Source organism: Mus caroli, unplaced genomic scaffold, assembly GCF_978045245.1.
Source record: "Mus caroli unplaced genomic scaffold, Mus_caroli_1 scaffold_8, whole genome shotgun sequence".
Classification (NCBI taxonomy): Eukaryota; Metazoa; Chordata; class Mammalia; order Rodentia; family Muridae; genus Mus; species Mus caroli.
Window position 1 is genome coordinate 17,890,687 of NW_028227263.1, and position 15,226 is coordinate 17,905,912.

Sequence of the window (15,226 nt, forward strand, 5' to 3'; positions counted from 1 at the left end):
TCAGGGCAATCCTCCTGCCTCAACCTCCAGAATGCTGGAGCTCCCAGGCGGCGTGAGCCCCCACGCTCCGCTGCGGGCGCAGCTCTGGCTCCGCCCACGCAGGTCGGCGCGGCGTTCGGATGGATTTAAGCCACACTTCCGTCCAGAGCTGCTGAAACCCTTCGCGTGCTTATTCGGGCAGCACGGTCATAGGAAAGACCCTGCAGCCCCGGCTACGGCGCTTTGGTGACACTTTTCACGAGGTTCCATAAAAGCCTCTTCCCAGGGCTGGCGTGGAGGGATCCTCGCTGAGTCCTTTCCTCGCTGTTAGAGGAAATGTGGACTCGACACGGACGCGGGCACCACAAAGCCCGAGCGCCCTCTCCGCATCGTCCCACCTCCTAGCTCCTGCAGACGCTTCCGGCGACTTGGCGGGTGTCCGCCGTCAATCGGCCCGGCGTCCCAGCCCCTCAGCACCCAGAAACCCTTCGCAAGATACTTCTCTGCTTCCGCAGGCTCGGGGCTGCTTCCCTAAGTTTTTCCTTCCTCCCGAGCAAGGAAGGCGGCCTTCCACTTCCGCCGTCTGCCCGGCGGCCCTGCCCCTGCCCTCCCGCCGGGTCCTAGCGCCTGCCTCTCTCCGAGTGTCCCTAGCTCCGTCGGCGCCCGGCACCGCCGCCGAAGCTGCGGAGCCTGCGAGAACGGAGCCAGGTAGGACACGCCGGCGGGAAGTCGCGGGGGCTCGGGCAGCGGACCCCGACGCGGTTTGGGGTGCTCCCGGCTTCCCGTGTGCTGCCGAGCGGACGAAGTTGACCAGGCGCGAGCATCCCGGGCGGGGCGAGCCGTGAGCGGCCTCGGCGGGCTGCGGGCCCAGCAGGTCCTAGAACCCGCCCGGTGCCCGCTGGTCAGCGCTGTGGATGCCCAGGCTCAGCGGACGCGACTGCCGGCCCTGCTCGGCGCGGACCCGGGGGTCCTAGAGTCCGCCATGTTCCGGGCTTTTGTCTGAGTGGCGAGGGCCTCGTCGCCGAGTCCTTGGCGGCTGCGCGCCCCCCTCCCAGTCCGAGGTTCTGCCCGCCCCTCCCGCGGTCCTAAAGAACGCCATTTTGCAGGTCTTTGTCCTGCTCTGGATCCTCCGTCCATTCATTTCTTCATGCCTTCCTTCTTCATTCATTCTGTCCTGTTCCGCTCGCCGAAGCCACGTTATCCTAGGGTTTAGTCCCAAATGAGTCAGCATACAGCCCCGCTCTGCGGGGGCTGCCTGTCTGGCGAGGACACCCGCACAAACACGGTTGCAGAGAGCGAGGAGCGCTGGGTTTCTGCAGGTCTTGTCCCTCCTCAGAGAGTCTGGTAGGCCCTACTGCCCTGCAAACTCCCGTATGCTTCAGGGACCCTATTCCACTGAAGAAATTGAGGCCCCGAGCGCGATGCATCCCTCATCTTACAGCTCGTTATTATTCTTGTGGGGAATGGAGTATTGGAAGCATGCAAGTATCTTCCCGTGGGAGAAGGAAAAGGAGGGCTGGCTCCCGGGCAAAGGGAATTGCATATGGAGGTGGTTAAGTTTGTGAATTGTTGATGGAGCTTAGGTTGCTGACCAGAGTGCACACTGCCACAGAAACTGAGGGTGGAAAAATGGGATCATGTGAGCCGACTGGTTGTTAGGCCTAGGATATCATTAAACATTCACAACACAGTTCATCAATTCATCAAAAGGCTCAAGGTTTGGGAGGCTTATATGTTGACTTATTTGAGGCTTACATGTAGATGCCTCTGCGCTGCTCCCTCAACCCCAGCTTTGGGGACACTGAGTCTCATTAACTTGTGAGAAATTAAAATGTCATCTCATTGGGTTTCATCACAACAGTAAACAAATTGGAGTACTAGGGTGATACTTGAACCATGTGACCTTGTAAAGATGGGGCATTTAAGTTAATAAATAGTTGGTGACTGACTCTCACAAACTCCTACAGTGGAAGAGGCAGAGGCTATAGACCTGGGTGTGAATTCCACCAGAAGTTTGCTCTCAGTCACCAGTTTTGGAGTAACAAGTGTGTAGAACAAAGTTCCCTGGACCCGATTGCTGGAGGTGAAAAATTAAGAACCAAGTAATAACATATGCTAGTGCTACAATAGTCAAGGGGACAGATGGCAGAAATGTCCATATCTGACTACTTGGCTTCAAATACCAGCTAAGTCTATGGTAATTGCCTGGCTTTTCTGTGTTATCTCTTTTCTGTGTTTTTGTAGCACATGTGTGGAGGTCAGAGAACAACTTACTGGAATTGGTTCTGTCTTTCCATCATGTGGGTCCTGAGGATACAACTCAAGTTGTCAGCCTTGACAGAAAACACCTTTACCTACTGGGGCATCTTGCGAGCCCCAAGAACAGGAACCTAAGCTTCCAGCCTGAAGCTCTCTCCCCTTAGGGCTTTATTTAACCTTAATTACTTCTGAAAAGACCTTGTTTGCAAACACAGTCTTGGCATGGTTAGAGCTTCAACATAAGAATTTTAGAAGAAGACAGACACTCAGCTATAACAGGCTTCTAAGGCATCAGGACATGAACTTGAGAAGTCAGTTCAGTGTGCATAAAATACACGTGATGTATAGTCCATAGCAGGAAGCAGGCACCTTAAAGAAAAGGTCTTTGAAGTTAAAATGTAGTTAGGATAAACATATCATTATCTGAAAGGAGTGTATGAGGTGTGGTAGTGCACATAGTAACATAACACTCAGGAGAGGGTTCCAGGACAGCTGAGGCTAATAGTGAAACTTTGTCTCAAAGCTAAAAATTCCAAACAGTGCCACAAAGAAAGACATCGAGCCAAAGTACAGGATTCACAGCTGTAATCCCAACACTGAGGGGGCTAAGGCAGGAAGAAGAATCAAGGCCAGCCTGAGCTACATAGTAAGATCCTGCACACCCCCTCCAACAAGGTAGACAAGAAAACCTTTTTTTTTTTTTTTTTTTTTTTTTTTTTTGGTTTTTCGAGATAGGGTTTCTCTGTGTAGCCCTGGCTGTCCTGGAACTCACTTTGTAGACCAGGCTGGCCTCGAACTCAGAAATCCGCCTGCCTCTGCCTCCCGAGTGCTGGGATTAAAGGCGTGAGCCACCACGCCTGGCCATTATTTTTTATGTATATGAGTGTTATGCTTACATGTATGTATGTGCACCAAGTGTATGCCTGATGCCTGTAAGTGGAGTTGTAGGTGTTTGTGAGCCACCTTGTGGGTAATAGGAAACGAATCTGTGTCCTCTGGAACAAGAACAATTGCTCTTAACTACTGTGCCATCTCTCCAGCACCCAGGAAAGCCTTCTTAGAGGAGGGAGATGACCAAGCTTGGTGACCTGAGTTTAGCCTCCTAGAGCCATCTAGGAACAGGAGAGAACTGACTGCAAGCTGTCCTCTGCCCTCTAGTGAGTGTGCATACACATAAACGAAGAGAGGAAATACAGTCTTTAAAGAAAAAAAGAAAGACAGCCTTAATAGAGGAAGTGTGTGGGAGCAAGACCCAAAGTAACCAAAGAGTTAAATACAGAGATACAGAGGTCAGGAGACTGAGGGGTAGCAGTTTCCACTGTAGAACTGCTAGTACAAATGACCTGAGGTTGGAAGGAACTGAAGTCTAGAATGAAGACAGGAGGCCTGGAGGTGTGGAGCCTAGTGGTGGAAGTGAGGAATTGGACAGAGCTGAGCAGGAGAGAGATGGGTTAGAGGGAAGTACTGATCTTTGTCCTGGGAAGTGTCCTGATTTTGCTGAAGAATTTTAAGTGAGCAAAGAGTGATTGTATAGAGTCCTGCTCCAGCTCCAGCTCTAGGGTTGGAAGAGCTGAGCATCTTAATTAGCTGTGGACTCTTCTGCCTTGTGAGGATTTTTATATAGAGTTATAGTAAAAATGATTCCCTCCTAGAAGTACTTGAAGATCTAAAAGATGTGTCTTCTCTTCTCTCCTCTCCTCTCCTCTCCTCTCCTCTCCTCTCCTCTCCTCTCCTCTCTCCCTCCCTCCCTCCCTCCCTCTCTGTTTCTTTCTTTTGTTTGTGTTTCTGAGAGTAGAACCCAGTGCCCCACACTGTCAGGCAAGTACTTTCCCCTTTTATATCCTGGCTCATGTATCTAGTTCTTAGCTGTTAGTGGAATGGTGAGAGTTTGTTTAACGTACCAGTTTCAGGGTTGCAGAGATGTTTGGCCTGTTAAAACACTAGCCATACAAACCTGACAACCTGAGTTCAAGCCCCCAAACCCAGGCAAAAGCTAACTTTGGTGGTACACATCTGTAATCCAGCACTGCTCTAGGGGGATGTACTACAGAGGCTTGTCAACAAACTAGCCTGGATTACACAGTGTAGCAACAGTAGGAGAGACCCCACCCACCTCAACAAGTTGGAAAACAAGCTGACTCCCAGTTGTCCTCTGCATGCCTACATACATACAAGTAAATATGCTTGGTGCCACACACCTAAAGTCCTAGCACTGGGGAGGCTAAGGCAGGTGGACCTCTGAGTTTGAGGACAGCCAGGGCTATAGAGAAACCCTGTCTTGAAAAACCAGGAAGGGCTGGTGAGATGGCTCAGTGGGTAAGAGCACCCGACTGCTCTTCCGAAGGTCTAGAGTTCAAATCCCAGTAACCACATGGTGGCTCACAACCATCCACAACAAGATCTGACTCCCTCTTCTGGAGTGTCTGAAGACAGCTACAGTGTACTTACATATATTAATAAAATAAAATTGTTAAAAAAAAAAAAAGAAAAACCAGGAAAAAAAACAAAAAAAGGAGGAGAAAAGGACTAGGGTGTAGCAACAGTGGGGTTGGGAGTGTCCAGTCCACTGGAGCCTGACCACTGTGAGCTGTCTAGCATGGATGTGGGAACTGGATTCATAGCCTCTAGTCCAGTGCTTCTCAACTTCCTAACGCTGCTGCCCTTTAATACAATTCTTCATGGTGGGGTGACCCCACTACTTCCTAACTGTAATTTGCTACTGTTATGAATTCTAATGTAACTACTGTGTTTTCGGATGGTCTTAGGTGACTTCTGTCAAAGCCATTGGAGACCCACTCATTGAGCACCATTGCTCTAGAAGGCCAGTGAGTGCTCTGCTTGGCGATCTCTCTGACCTGTGACCTTTTTTTTTTTTTTTTTTTTGGTTTTTCGAGACAGGGTTTCTCTGTATAGCCCTGGCTGTCCTGGAACTCACTCTGTAGACCAGGCTGGCCTCGAACTCAGAAATTCCCCTGCCTCTGCCTCCTGAGTGCTGGGATTAAAGGTGTGTGCCACCACGCCCAGCATGTGACTTTTTTTTTTTTTTTTTTTTGGTTTTTCGAGACAGAGTTTCTCTGTGTAGCCCTGGCTGTCCTGGAACTCACTTTGTAGACCAGGCTGGCCTCGAACTCAGAAATCCGCCTGCCTCTGCCTCCCCAGTGCTGGGATTAAAGGCGTGCGCCACCACCGCCCGGTGTGACTTTTTTTTAAGATTTATTTATTTATTACATGTGAGCACACTGCAGCTGTCTTCAGACACCCCAGAAGAGGGGTCAGATCTCATTACAGATGGTTGTGAGTTTTGAACTCACATGTGGTTGCTGGGATTTGAACTCAGGACCTTCAGAAGAGCACTCTGTGCTCTTAACCACTGAGACATCTCTCCGACCTCTGACCTTTTTTTTCTTTTAAAAGAATAAAAATACGATGGGCAGAGGCCAGAGGATTTCTGTGTTCGAGGCCAGCCTGGTCTATAGAGTGAGTTCCTGGACAGCCAGGGCTACACAGAGAAACTCTGTCTCAATCCCCCCACCCACCCCAATAATAATAATAATAATGACAATGATAATAATAAAATAAAAATACAACAACAACAAAAGTAAAAATACAGATTGCAGTGTCCATGTCACCTTCATTAGATGATGGTTCTTTTTGTTTGCTTTTTACAAAAGGGTTGGGTTTTTTTGTTTTGTTTTGTTTTTTTAATCTTTGTGTTTGGACTCATCTACAAATGCCCAAGGAGCCAGAAGCCAGATCCCTGTGAACTGAAGTTGCAGGTAGTTGTGAGCCACTCAGTGTGGGTGCTGGGAACTATACTCAGGCCCTCTGGAAGAGCAGCAAGTCTCTTAACTACAGAGCCATCTCTCCAACCACTTGTTATTTTTATTACATTAGGACCTTGCTCTGTAGTCCAGGCTGGCTTCGAACTAAAGAGCATCCTGCCTAAGACTCAGAAGAATTGGGGTTGAGGGCTTGCTTCTTAGGAGTACACTGTAGCTGCCTTTAGACACTCCAGAAGATGGCATCAGATCCCATTACAGAGGGTTGTGAGCCACCATGTGGTTGCTGGGAATTGAAATCAGGACCTCTCAAAGAGCGGTCAGTGCTCTTAACTGTAGAGCCATCTCTCCAGTCTGGTCCCAGACTTCTGAGCAAGAGCTCAAAAACTTTAAACCCCAGAGTTAAGGCTCAGCCATGTTAAGTTTCTAGCTGTATGCTTGACAAGTCTCTTTACTCTCAGAACTCACTCTCATCTATAACATGAGGTCAGGGCTTCCAATTTCAGGTGAGACTCATGCCAGGTGCCACACCCAGCTGATGACTTCTGATAAGACGCCATAGTTGAGGGAAGCAGTCCTCACAGGGTCCCATGTGTTAGTACTGGTGTTACCTCAGCTTTGCAGAGGAGAAAGCTGAGGTTCTAAGATACACAGTAAATTGAACAAGAAGCCACATCAGCTGGGAGTGGTAGGGGCTTAGAGTTGAAGCTGATGGTTTGCCTTCAGAATATACTGGGTTGCACAGAACTCTGTATACTGACAGAGGGATGTAAAGAGGTTAGGATGCTGTGCAACTTGGCAAGTACTTAGTGGATGTGAGCTGTCCTAGGGATGAAGCAAGCAGAGCCTCATGCGTGCCATTGAAGAACTTTGTTGCTGGCCTACACTCCCAGCCTGGCTTTTATTTTAATTTGTTTTGTTGTTTTGCTTTGTTTCTTTTGGGGGAAATTTAGGAAGCTAGAGATATGACTCAGTGGTAGAACACTTATCTGGCCTGTATCAGGCCCTGGGTTCAAATCTTACTCTCCCACCCCACCCCCACTTCCCAGTGCTTCCTGGTATGGTGCTGACTCTACAGAGCCTTTCAGGGGCTCCATTGGTCAGCCAGGTAAACTGCTTCTATAATTATCTTTTCTGGAATAGGCCCCAACCCCACCGCCACCCTACTCTCATCCCCTTGGATGGACTCCATCCTCCTTCTCCACCCCAGCTCCTGTGGTGTACAGATGAGGACACTGGTCTGTAAACAGATCCTAGTCAGTGACGGACAATTCTGAACACAACCTGGCCTGCCACCCTCTGGGCACACCTGGCTCTCCTTGCCCACTCTCCCTTGCCCCAGCACCACATCTAAGCTTCTCTTAAGAGGATCTACCCTAATCCTCTTCCCTTCATCCCTCTGGGAGGATGAGCCGGTGTTAAGACTGATGCAGCTGTTAATCCTATTTTTTCCCAACTATGATCCTAAGAGCAGCTGTGTGGATGTTGTCTGGGCTCTTGGCCAGAAAGTAGGGACTAAGCAAGAGCTAGTATCCCAGGAGGCCTCGCTAACTCAGACACATCAGTTGTAACTGAGGAAGAGGCTCGGACTGTCAGCAGTAGGTCAGGCTGCCTTGAGAGTGAGTGAGCTCCTACCAGAGTTTTAGAGCCGGGACTAAAAGGGACTCCAGTGCAGAGGATGGACCAAAATTCCTATCTGGGGTGGTGTGCCTTATAGCTATGAGTGGTCAGAATTCTCTGAGCAGTTGCTCCTCCAGAACTGGGCCAACATACAGTGGAGACCCATTACTCCAAACACAGCCATCCACCCCGCCTAAACATTGGCTCCTCCTTTCTCTGGAGCAAGTCTGTTTTTCCCAAGCATTTGGAGATCTTAGGCCGTGGGTAGAACTGGAAAAGGAACATTGAGGAACTAGTGGAACCTAGGCATTATAGGAACGCCAAGGGCTTAGAAAACAGGTTAAGGGCAGACAGAGCTGGTCCTTTGTGATGCTGGCCCTCACTGCTTTCTACCCGTAATGAGCAGATCACAGGGGAGACTTGAATGCAGTACCAAAGGTGGGCTTCATTAGTAGGAAGGACGTAGAGGTCCTGTGGCTTGGGCTGAGGAGCATCAGGGGGAAGTATGGGTGTGATCCAGTTACCTTTGGGACTGCAGAGATGGCTCAGTGGTTAGAGTGCTTACTGTCCTTGCAGACCATTCAGGTTTGAGTCCCAGCACCCACATGGTAGCTCACAGCCTTAGGCACCAAGCATAGGCATGGGCCAGTAAACATTCATACATGGAAAATGAAAGTGATATTTTCCTTCAAGGTAGGGTCACCTCTGAGATATTAAGAGGGCTTTGGTGAAGAGGGGAGCCTAGAAAAATACAGAGGGATGGTTTGGCTCTAATTTTGCTTCTTTTGCAGAGAAGGCCTACTCACCAAGGCCATGGAAGTGGAGGCTACAGAGGCCAGGTCCCCAGGCCCCTGCTACAAGCGCTCTGGCCGCCGTTATAAGTGCCTGCTTTGTACAAAGACATTTCCAAATGCACCCAGGGCAGCCCGCCATGCTGCTACACACACACCCACAGACTGCACAGAGGAGGTGAGCGAGGCCCAGCCAAAAGTGGATACAGAGCCCAAGGCCGAGGAAGCCAGTGGAGACAAGGTATCTGCTTCAGTAGCCAAGCCCCGGCCCTATGCCTGCCCACTGTGCCCCAAGGCCTACAAGACAGCTCCTGAGCTCCGCAGCCATGGGCGCAGTCACACTGGTGAGAAACCCTTCCCATGCCCAGAGTGTGGCCGCCGCTTCATGCAGCCAGTGTGCCTGCGTGTGCACCTGGCCTCACATGCCGGTGAGCTGCCCTTCCGATGCACACACTGCCCCAAGGCTTATGGTACACTCTCTAAACTAAAGATCCACCAGCGTGGGCACACAGGTGAGCGGCCCTATGCCTGTTCTGACTGCGGCAAGAGCTTTGCTGATCCTTCAGTGTTCCGCAAGCATCGGCGCACCCATGCCGGCCTGCGACCCTACAGCTGCGAGCGCTGCGGGAAGGCCTATGCTGAGCTCAAGGACTTACGCAACCACGAAAGGTGTGATCCCTAGAGACATCTGGGAGACAGAAGTGGGAATTAGCATCTCAGTAGACTATGCCAGTGGGAAGAGCTGCGGCTGGACACTTGTCTAAAGATGGGAGCGCCTGGTTGGACAGGGATCAGGCTGGGTGGCAGAGCTAAGTGACTAGAGATGGCCTGAGAGCGGGTAAGGCTTTGTTGGCCTCTGTTCCAGGCAATATTTGGAGTCAGTCCAAGACCTGCAGGGTCTTGGGGGAGGGGCATGTGGGTAGCTCATAGGAGAGAAGTTCTATGGATTTCTTACTCATGGTACAGCTCTGTGGCTCTTAGGGAATTAGCTCCCAGACAGGCGATTGTAGGGCTCTCCCAGTGAGTGTTGCAATCTAACCAGGTCCTCCATTATTCCACAGGTCCCACACGGGTGAGCGCCCCTTCCTCTGCTCAGAGTGTGGTAAAAGCTTCTCTCGATCCTCTTCCCTCACATGTCACCAGCGTATCCATGCAGCCCAGAAACCCTATCGCTGCCCCGCTTGTGGGAAGGGCTTCACACAGCTCAGCTCTTACCAAAGCCATGAGCGCACACATTCAGGCGAGAAGCCCTTCCTGTGCCCACGGTGTGGCCGCATGTTCTCTGATCCTTCGAGCTTCCGCCGTCACCAGCGGGCACACGAGGGCGTAAAGCCTTACCGCTGCGAGAAATGTGGCAAGGACTTCCGGCAGCCCGCCGACCTGGCCATGCATCGGCGAGTACACACCGGCGACCGACCCTTCAAGTGCCTGCAGTGTGACAAGACTTTTGTGGCTTCCTGGGACCTCAAGCGGCATGCATTGGTGCACTCAGGACAGAGGCCATTCCGCTGCGAGGAGTGTGGGCGAGCATTTGCTGAGCGAGCTAGCCTCACGAAGCACAGCCGCATGCACTCCGGCGAGCGTCCTTTCCACTGTAATGCCTGTGGGAAATCCTTTGTGGTGTTATCCAGCCTCAGGAAGCATGAGCGTACCCACAGAAGTAACGAGACTACAGGAGCTGCCCCCCAGCAGGAGTTGGTGCTGGGACTGGCACTGCCTGTAGGTGTCGTAGGTGAGGGCTCAGCCGCCCCCGTGGCGGGTGCAGGGATAGGGGATGCTCCAGCGGGGCTGTTAGGATTACCACCTGAGTCTGGTGGTGTAGTGGCCACACAGTGGCAAGTGGTGGGTATGACTGTGGAACATGTGGAGTGCCAGGATGCTGGCGTTGGGGAAGCGCCTAGTACCCTGGGAGATGCAGGGGAGGTGGGGGGTGAGGAGATTGATGAGAAGCCCCCACAGTTTGTGTGTCGCGAGTGCAAAGAAACTTTCTCCACACTGACACTGCTACGCAGGCACGAGCGCTCACACCCAGAGCTCCGGCCCTTTCCCTGCACTCAGTGTGGTAAGAGCTTCTCAGACAGGGCTGGGCTCCGTAAGCATAGCCGCACCCACAGCTCTGTGCGCCCCTACTCCTGTCCCCAGTGTCCCAAAGCTTTCCTGAGTGCCAGTGATCTGCGCAAACATGAACGCACCCACCCTGTGCCCATCGGGACCCCCATACCCCTGGAACCCCTTGTGGCTTTGCTAGGAATGCCAGAAGAAGGGTCAGCTTGAAGTCTATAGATCTCCACTACACTCCAGAAGCCCATCCCTAGTCTCCAAAGCCCTGCCTCTGGGCAGCTAGCTCAACTCTTGTCCACTAAGAGCTGTGGGCAGTGGAGGCCGTTAGCACTTCTGAGGGAGACTCATTAAAGCATTGGCTTTGATCCCAAGCTGTCTTCTGTATTGTGGTTCAGTTTACCTTCAATGGAAATCTGGGACTAGCATACATTGGAAGGGCCTTGGTGACAGACAGGCTCTCACAGCTTAGCCTGATCCAGAACTCACTATGTAGTAGCCCAGGCTCACCTTGAACTCAACCAATCCTCCTGTCTCAGCCTCCCGCTACTAGGATGACAAGGGCTTAGCACCACACCTGGCCCTAAAAGGTCTTGAAATACATTGATTGCCAAAGTATATGTTGGGCTGTCTTGTGAAAGAATTTTCATGCCAAGTTGGTACCTCTGAGAATAATTGGTGACTAAAAGGTGTATTAAAAGTATTAGTCCTGGGGCTGGAGAGATGGCTCAGTGGCTAAGAGCACTGACTGCTCTTCCGAAGGTCCTGAGTTCAAATCCCAGCAACCACATGGTGGCTCACAACCATCTGTAAAGAGATCTGATGCCAGCTTCCAGGGTGTCTGAAGATAGCTGCAGTATACTTACATATAATAAATAAATAAATCTTTAAAAAAAAAAAGTATTAGTCCTGCAATGAACAAACCTATGTGGCTTTGTTTAGCCTGTACTCAGGATCATGAAACCTTTGCTGATTACCATCCTTTCACAATTAGGAAGCAGGGGCTAAACAATTACTTTTTCTCGGGGGCTGGAAAGATGGCTTCACTGTTTAAGGCTAAGGCTCACAATGAAAAAGGTTTGGTTCCCAGCACCTATACTTGTCTCTCCAACTACTTTAAAAAACAAAAGGAAACTTGTCTTTCCTGTTTATCACAGTAACAAATTAGGAAGCATATTTGGAGGGAAACAGATTTCACATTAAAACCCATGAAATACAATGAACCTTACTAGAAAAGTCTTTTTTTATATATAATTTTTAATATTTTTTATTACGTATTTTCCTCAATTACATTTCCAATGCTATCCCAAAAGTCCCCCATACCCCCCCCCCACAATGAACCTTACTAGAAAAGTCTTTACTGGGTTTGATGGTTTGTGCCTTTAATCCCGTACTCCAGAGGCAAAGGCAGTTGGAGTTTGAGGCCAGCCTGATCTACAGAATGAGTTCCAGATAGCCAGGGCTACACATAGAAACCTTGTCTCCAAAAAGAAGAAGAAAAAAGAATGGATGAAAAGAAAAGTTAAAACTATATGAAGAAATCATATATACGGCCTCAGCAGTGGGCATATGCTGTGTGCCTCAATGGACAGACTTGTTCCTAAAAGATGTTGGTAGGCTGCACCACCCAGGAGGCAGAGGGTCTCTGAGTTCAAGGCCGGCTGGGCCAACATCAGAAGACGCACGCAGAAGTTAACAGCTGAGGTTTATCTTGGCGGTGGGACACTTAACTTCCATCTGTGCGGCTCTGGGTTCTGCATACAGAATTAGGAGGGAGAAGTTGACTTGCCGAGTTCAATCCTTAAATTCGTGGCTTTTGCATTAAATCACAGTGTAGCCCAAGCTGACCTCAAACTGGAACTTCCGCTGTAGTCTCCCAAGCACATGCCAGCACACCTATCTGGTTCTTACATTTGTTGGGAAAACAGCCAGGGTTTTCCTCCCCTGTGTGTTTGCTCCCATCTCTGTATTTCATGTCAGCTGGTGGTCAGTGTAGTGAAACCAAGCTTGGGGTTTGCCACTCCTCAGATGTCTGAGGTTCGTGTCAGCCCTAGAGCTGGCTACTGCCCGCACTGTGTAACCCACCTGTAACGTTCATGTCGATCTTCCAGTGTTCTCGAGTTTATTGGTATGGCCAACGTCATCGTCGCAACTAGGAAACAGAAGTTGACGTGGGCACATGGCTTGTCACCAGCCTGATGTTTGCCTGTGTATGGATGGCTTTGAAAACATCCACGAGAACTCTGATGTGCACCATTTTGACTTATAGGAAGGATCCAGTTTTTTAACCCAATCTGGAAATCCAAAGTTGATACGGGACACCCATCTTTCTCTTTTCATTTGGTTTAGTTTTTGGTGCTGGGTGTTGAAGTTAGGGTCTCAAATGTAGTAAGTGTTTGCTCTGCTAATGAGCTACATCTCTAGACTGGATACTTTTGTTTTTTAAAAAAAACAGGTGGTGTGTTTGACATGCTAAAAACCAAAGCACTAGAATAGAACATACATAATTGGCACAAAAATTAAAGTCAGCCAGCAGAGTGAGAGAGGAGATCCAGAGATGTCCACGCCTAGATCTGTGAACTCACTATTACTTATTTTCAAGTTGTGTAGTAGTGAGAATTGAACCAGGAGCCACAGGCATGCTGGGTAAACACTATAGCATGAGCTCCAGCTCCAGCTCTTTATTTTATTTTATTTTATTTTGAAACAGCGACTAGACTGGCCTCAAACTCCCTCTCAAGGCCAGGAAGATCTGGAACCTTTTTTTTTTTTTTTAAGTTTTTCAAGACAGGGTTTCTCTGTGTAGCTCTAACTGTCCTGGAACTCACTCTGTAGACGAGGCCAGCCTCAAGCTCAGAGATTCATTTGCCTGCCTGGATAAAAGGTATATGCCACTACCTGGCAGACTTGGAAGTTTTGGTCCACCAGTGTCAGCCTGCTGGGACAGGTGTATACCACCAAGCCCAACACATTTTATTTATCATTCGTTCTTTATCGAGTTTTTGTTGTGGTTTTTTTCTTTTTCTTTTTTCTTTTCTTTTTTTTTTTTTCTGTTTTGTTTCGAGACAGTTTTGCTGTGTAGCCCCGAGTGGCCTTTAAAACCTTACAGTGGGGCTGGTGAGATGGCTCAGTGGGTAAGAGCACCCGACTGCTCTTCCAAAGGTCCAGAGTTCAAATCCCAGCAACCACATGGTGGCTCACAACCATCCGTAACAAGATCTGACTCCCTCTTCTGGAGTGTCTGAAGACAGCTACAGTGTACTTACATATAATAAATAAATCTTTAAAAAAAAAAAAAAAGAAAGAAAGAAAACCTTACAGTGTTGTCTGTCGGTCAGCATCTGAAGTGGTAGGATTGCTGACAATTTTTGTGAACATTTTTAATGACAGCTGTGATTGTTCATCTCACTGGGAAAAGCTAGACTGATAACATAGTTTTCCTTGAAAAATGTCTAGATGAGGCTGTGACATTTTCATTATCATGTGACTTACCAGAAATCGTGTTAGTCAGATGTGGTACCACATGCCCATAACCCGAAAACTTGGGAGATAGAAGGCAGGAGATTGAGAGTTAGAGGCTAGCCTTGGCTACATGGCAGATTTGAAGGAGTCTAAAGTGAAATGAGAGACTGTCTCAGTAAACAGAACAGTAAAATAAAGGGGAGTGGGGTAAATAAACAGGTGGGGACACCTGTGACACAGAGAAACCCTGTCTTGAAAAAAAAAGAAAAGAAAAAACACACAGGGCGAGGATAAGATTCACAAACGAGGAACTGGGTGGGGCAGGGCAGCGGCATCAGTATGTTCTCCTTTAGGGCTGAGTTACACAGCCTCAAATTTCCATGGATACTTATTTTTAAAAATTCTGTTTATCCTTATTTTGTTTGTGGGTGCATGAGTGCCATAGTGCATGTATGGAGGTCTGAGAACAACTTGGGACAAAGGGATGGAACTTGGGTTGTCAGCAAGCACCTTTCCCTGCTGAGCGACCTTGCCGGCCTAGCAGGGTGTGGACGATTTTAGGTCATACAGTGAAGCTATTGGGGGCTCCCTTTCCATTTGTACCTAAAGCAAAGCTAAAAGCCAAGTAAGCCAAAGCTCTCCCCAAGCTCCCTCTTTTCCGCTCTTTTTTTGAGTCTTGCTATAAACAGTCCTTTTTTTTTTTTTTTTTTTTTTTTTTTTTTGGACACCGTCTCCCTCTCTTAACCCAGACTGGCCTTGAACTTGAGGTGGTCCTCCTGCCTCAGCCTCTTAAGTGCTGAGAATACAATCACGCACCACCACACGGGGATTCTGAGTTCTTGCTGAAAGACGAGGACCACCAAGTTGGCAGTGTCAGGAAGTCACCAGGGTCCAGGTCACCTCCAGGCTCATGTACTCGTCGTGAGGACATAATAGTTCAGGAATGGCAAACCAGGTGCTCAGCACCAGGAAAAATAGCGAGACACCTCAGTGGCAGCGATAGCAGTCATGTCCTGGTTCTCACATGAGTGTTTAGAGGGAAGTCTTTGGCTTGGTGAGATGCTCAGCCAGTGAAATGTATTTGCCACCAAGCTCAACAACTCAAGTTTGATGGCCAAGACCTGGGTGATGGGTGATGGGAGGAGAGAACTGATTCTTTGTTGTTGTTGTTTTTGTTTTTGTTTTGTTTTTCGAGACAGGGTTTCTCTGTGTAGCCCTGGCTGTCCTGGAACTCACTCTGTAGACCAGGCTGGCCTTGAACTCAGAAATCCGCCTGCC

At 49.2% G+C, this 15,226-nt stretch overlaps 1 protein-coding gene across 2 annotated transcripts; it reads left to right on the forward strand.

Moving 5' to 3' along the window:
* The first annotated feature begins 535 nt into the window (after positions 1-535).
* Znf668 (zinc finger protein 668) lies at positions 536-11,704 on the forward strand. 2 transcript variants are annotated; one of them, XM_021167536.3, is made up of 3 exons: positions 536-687; positions 8,429-9,097; positions 9,490-11,704. In XM_021167536.3, exons 2-3 carry the CDS (start codon positions 8,451-8,453, stop codon positions 10,700-10,702), a joined length of 1,860 nt encoding a protein of 619 aa, XP_021023195.1. In that variant the 5' UTR covers positions 536-687; positions 8,429-8,450; the 3' UTR covers positions 10,703-11,704. The 2 variants fall into 2 exon arrangements, with proteins under 2 accessions (XP_021023195.1, XP_029335000.1); XM_029479140.2 differs by lacking the exon at positions 536-687 and adding an exon at positions 882-1,323.
* The last annotated feature ends 3,522 nt before the right edge of the window (positions 11,705-15,226 follow it).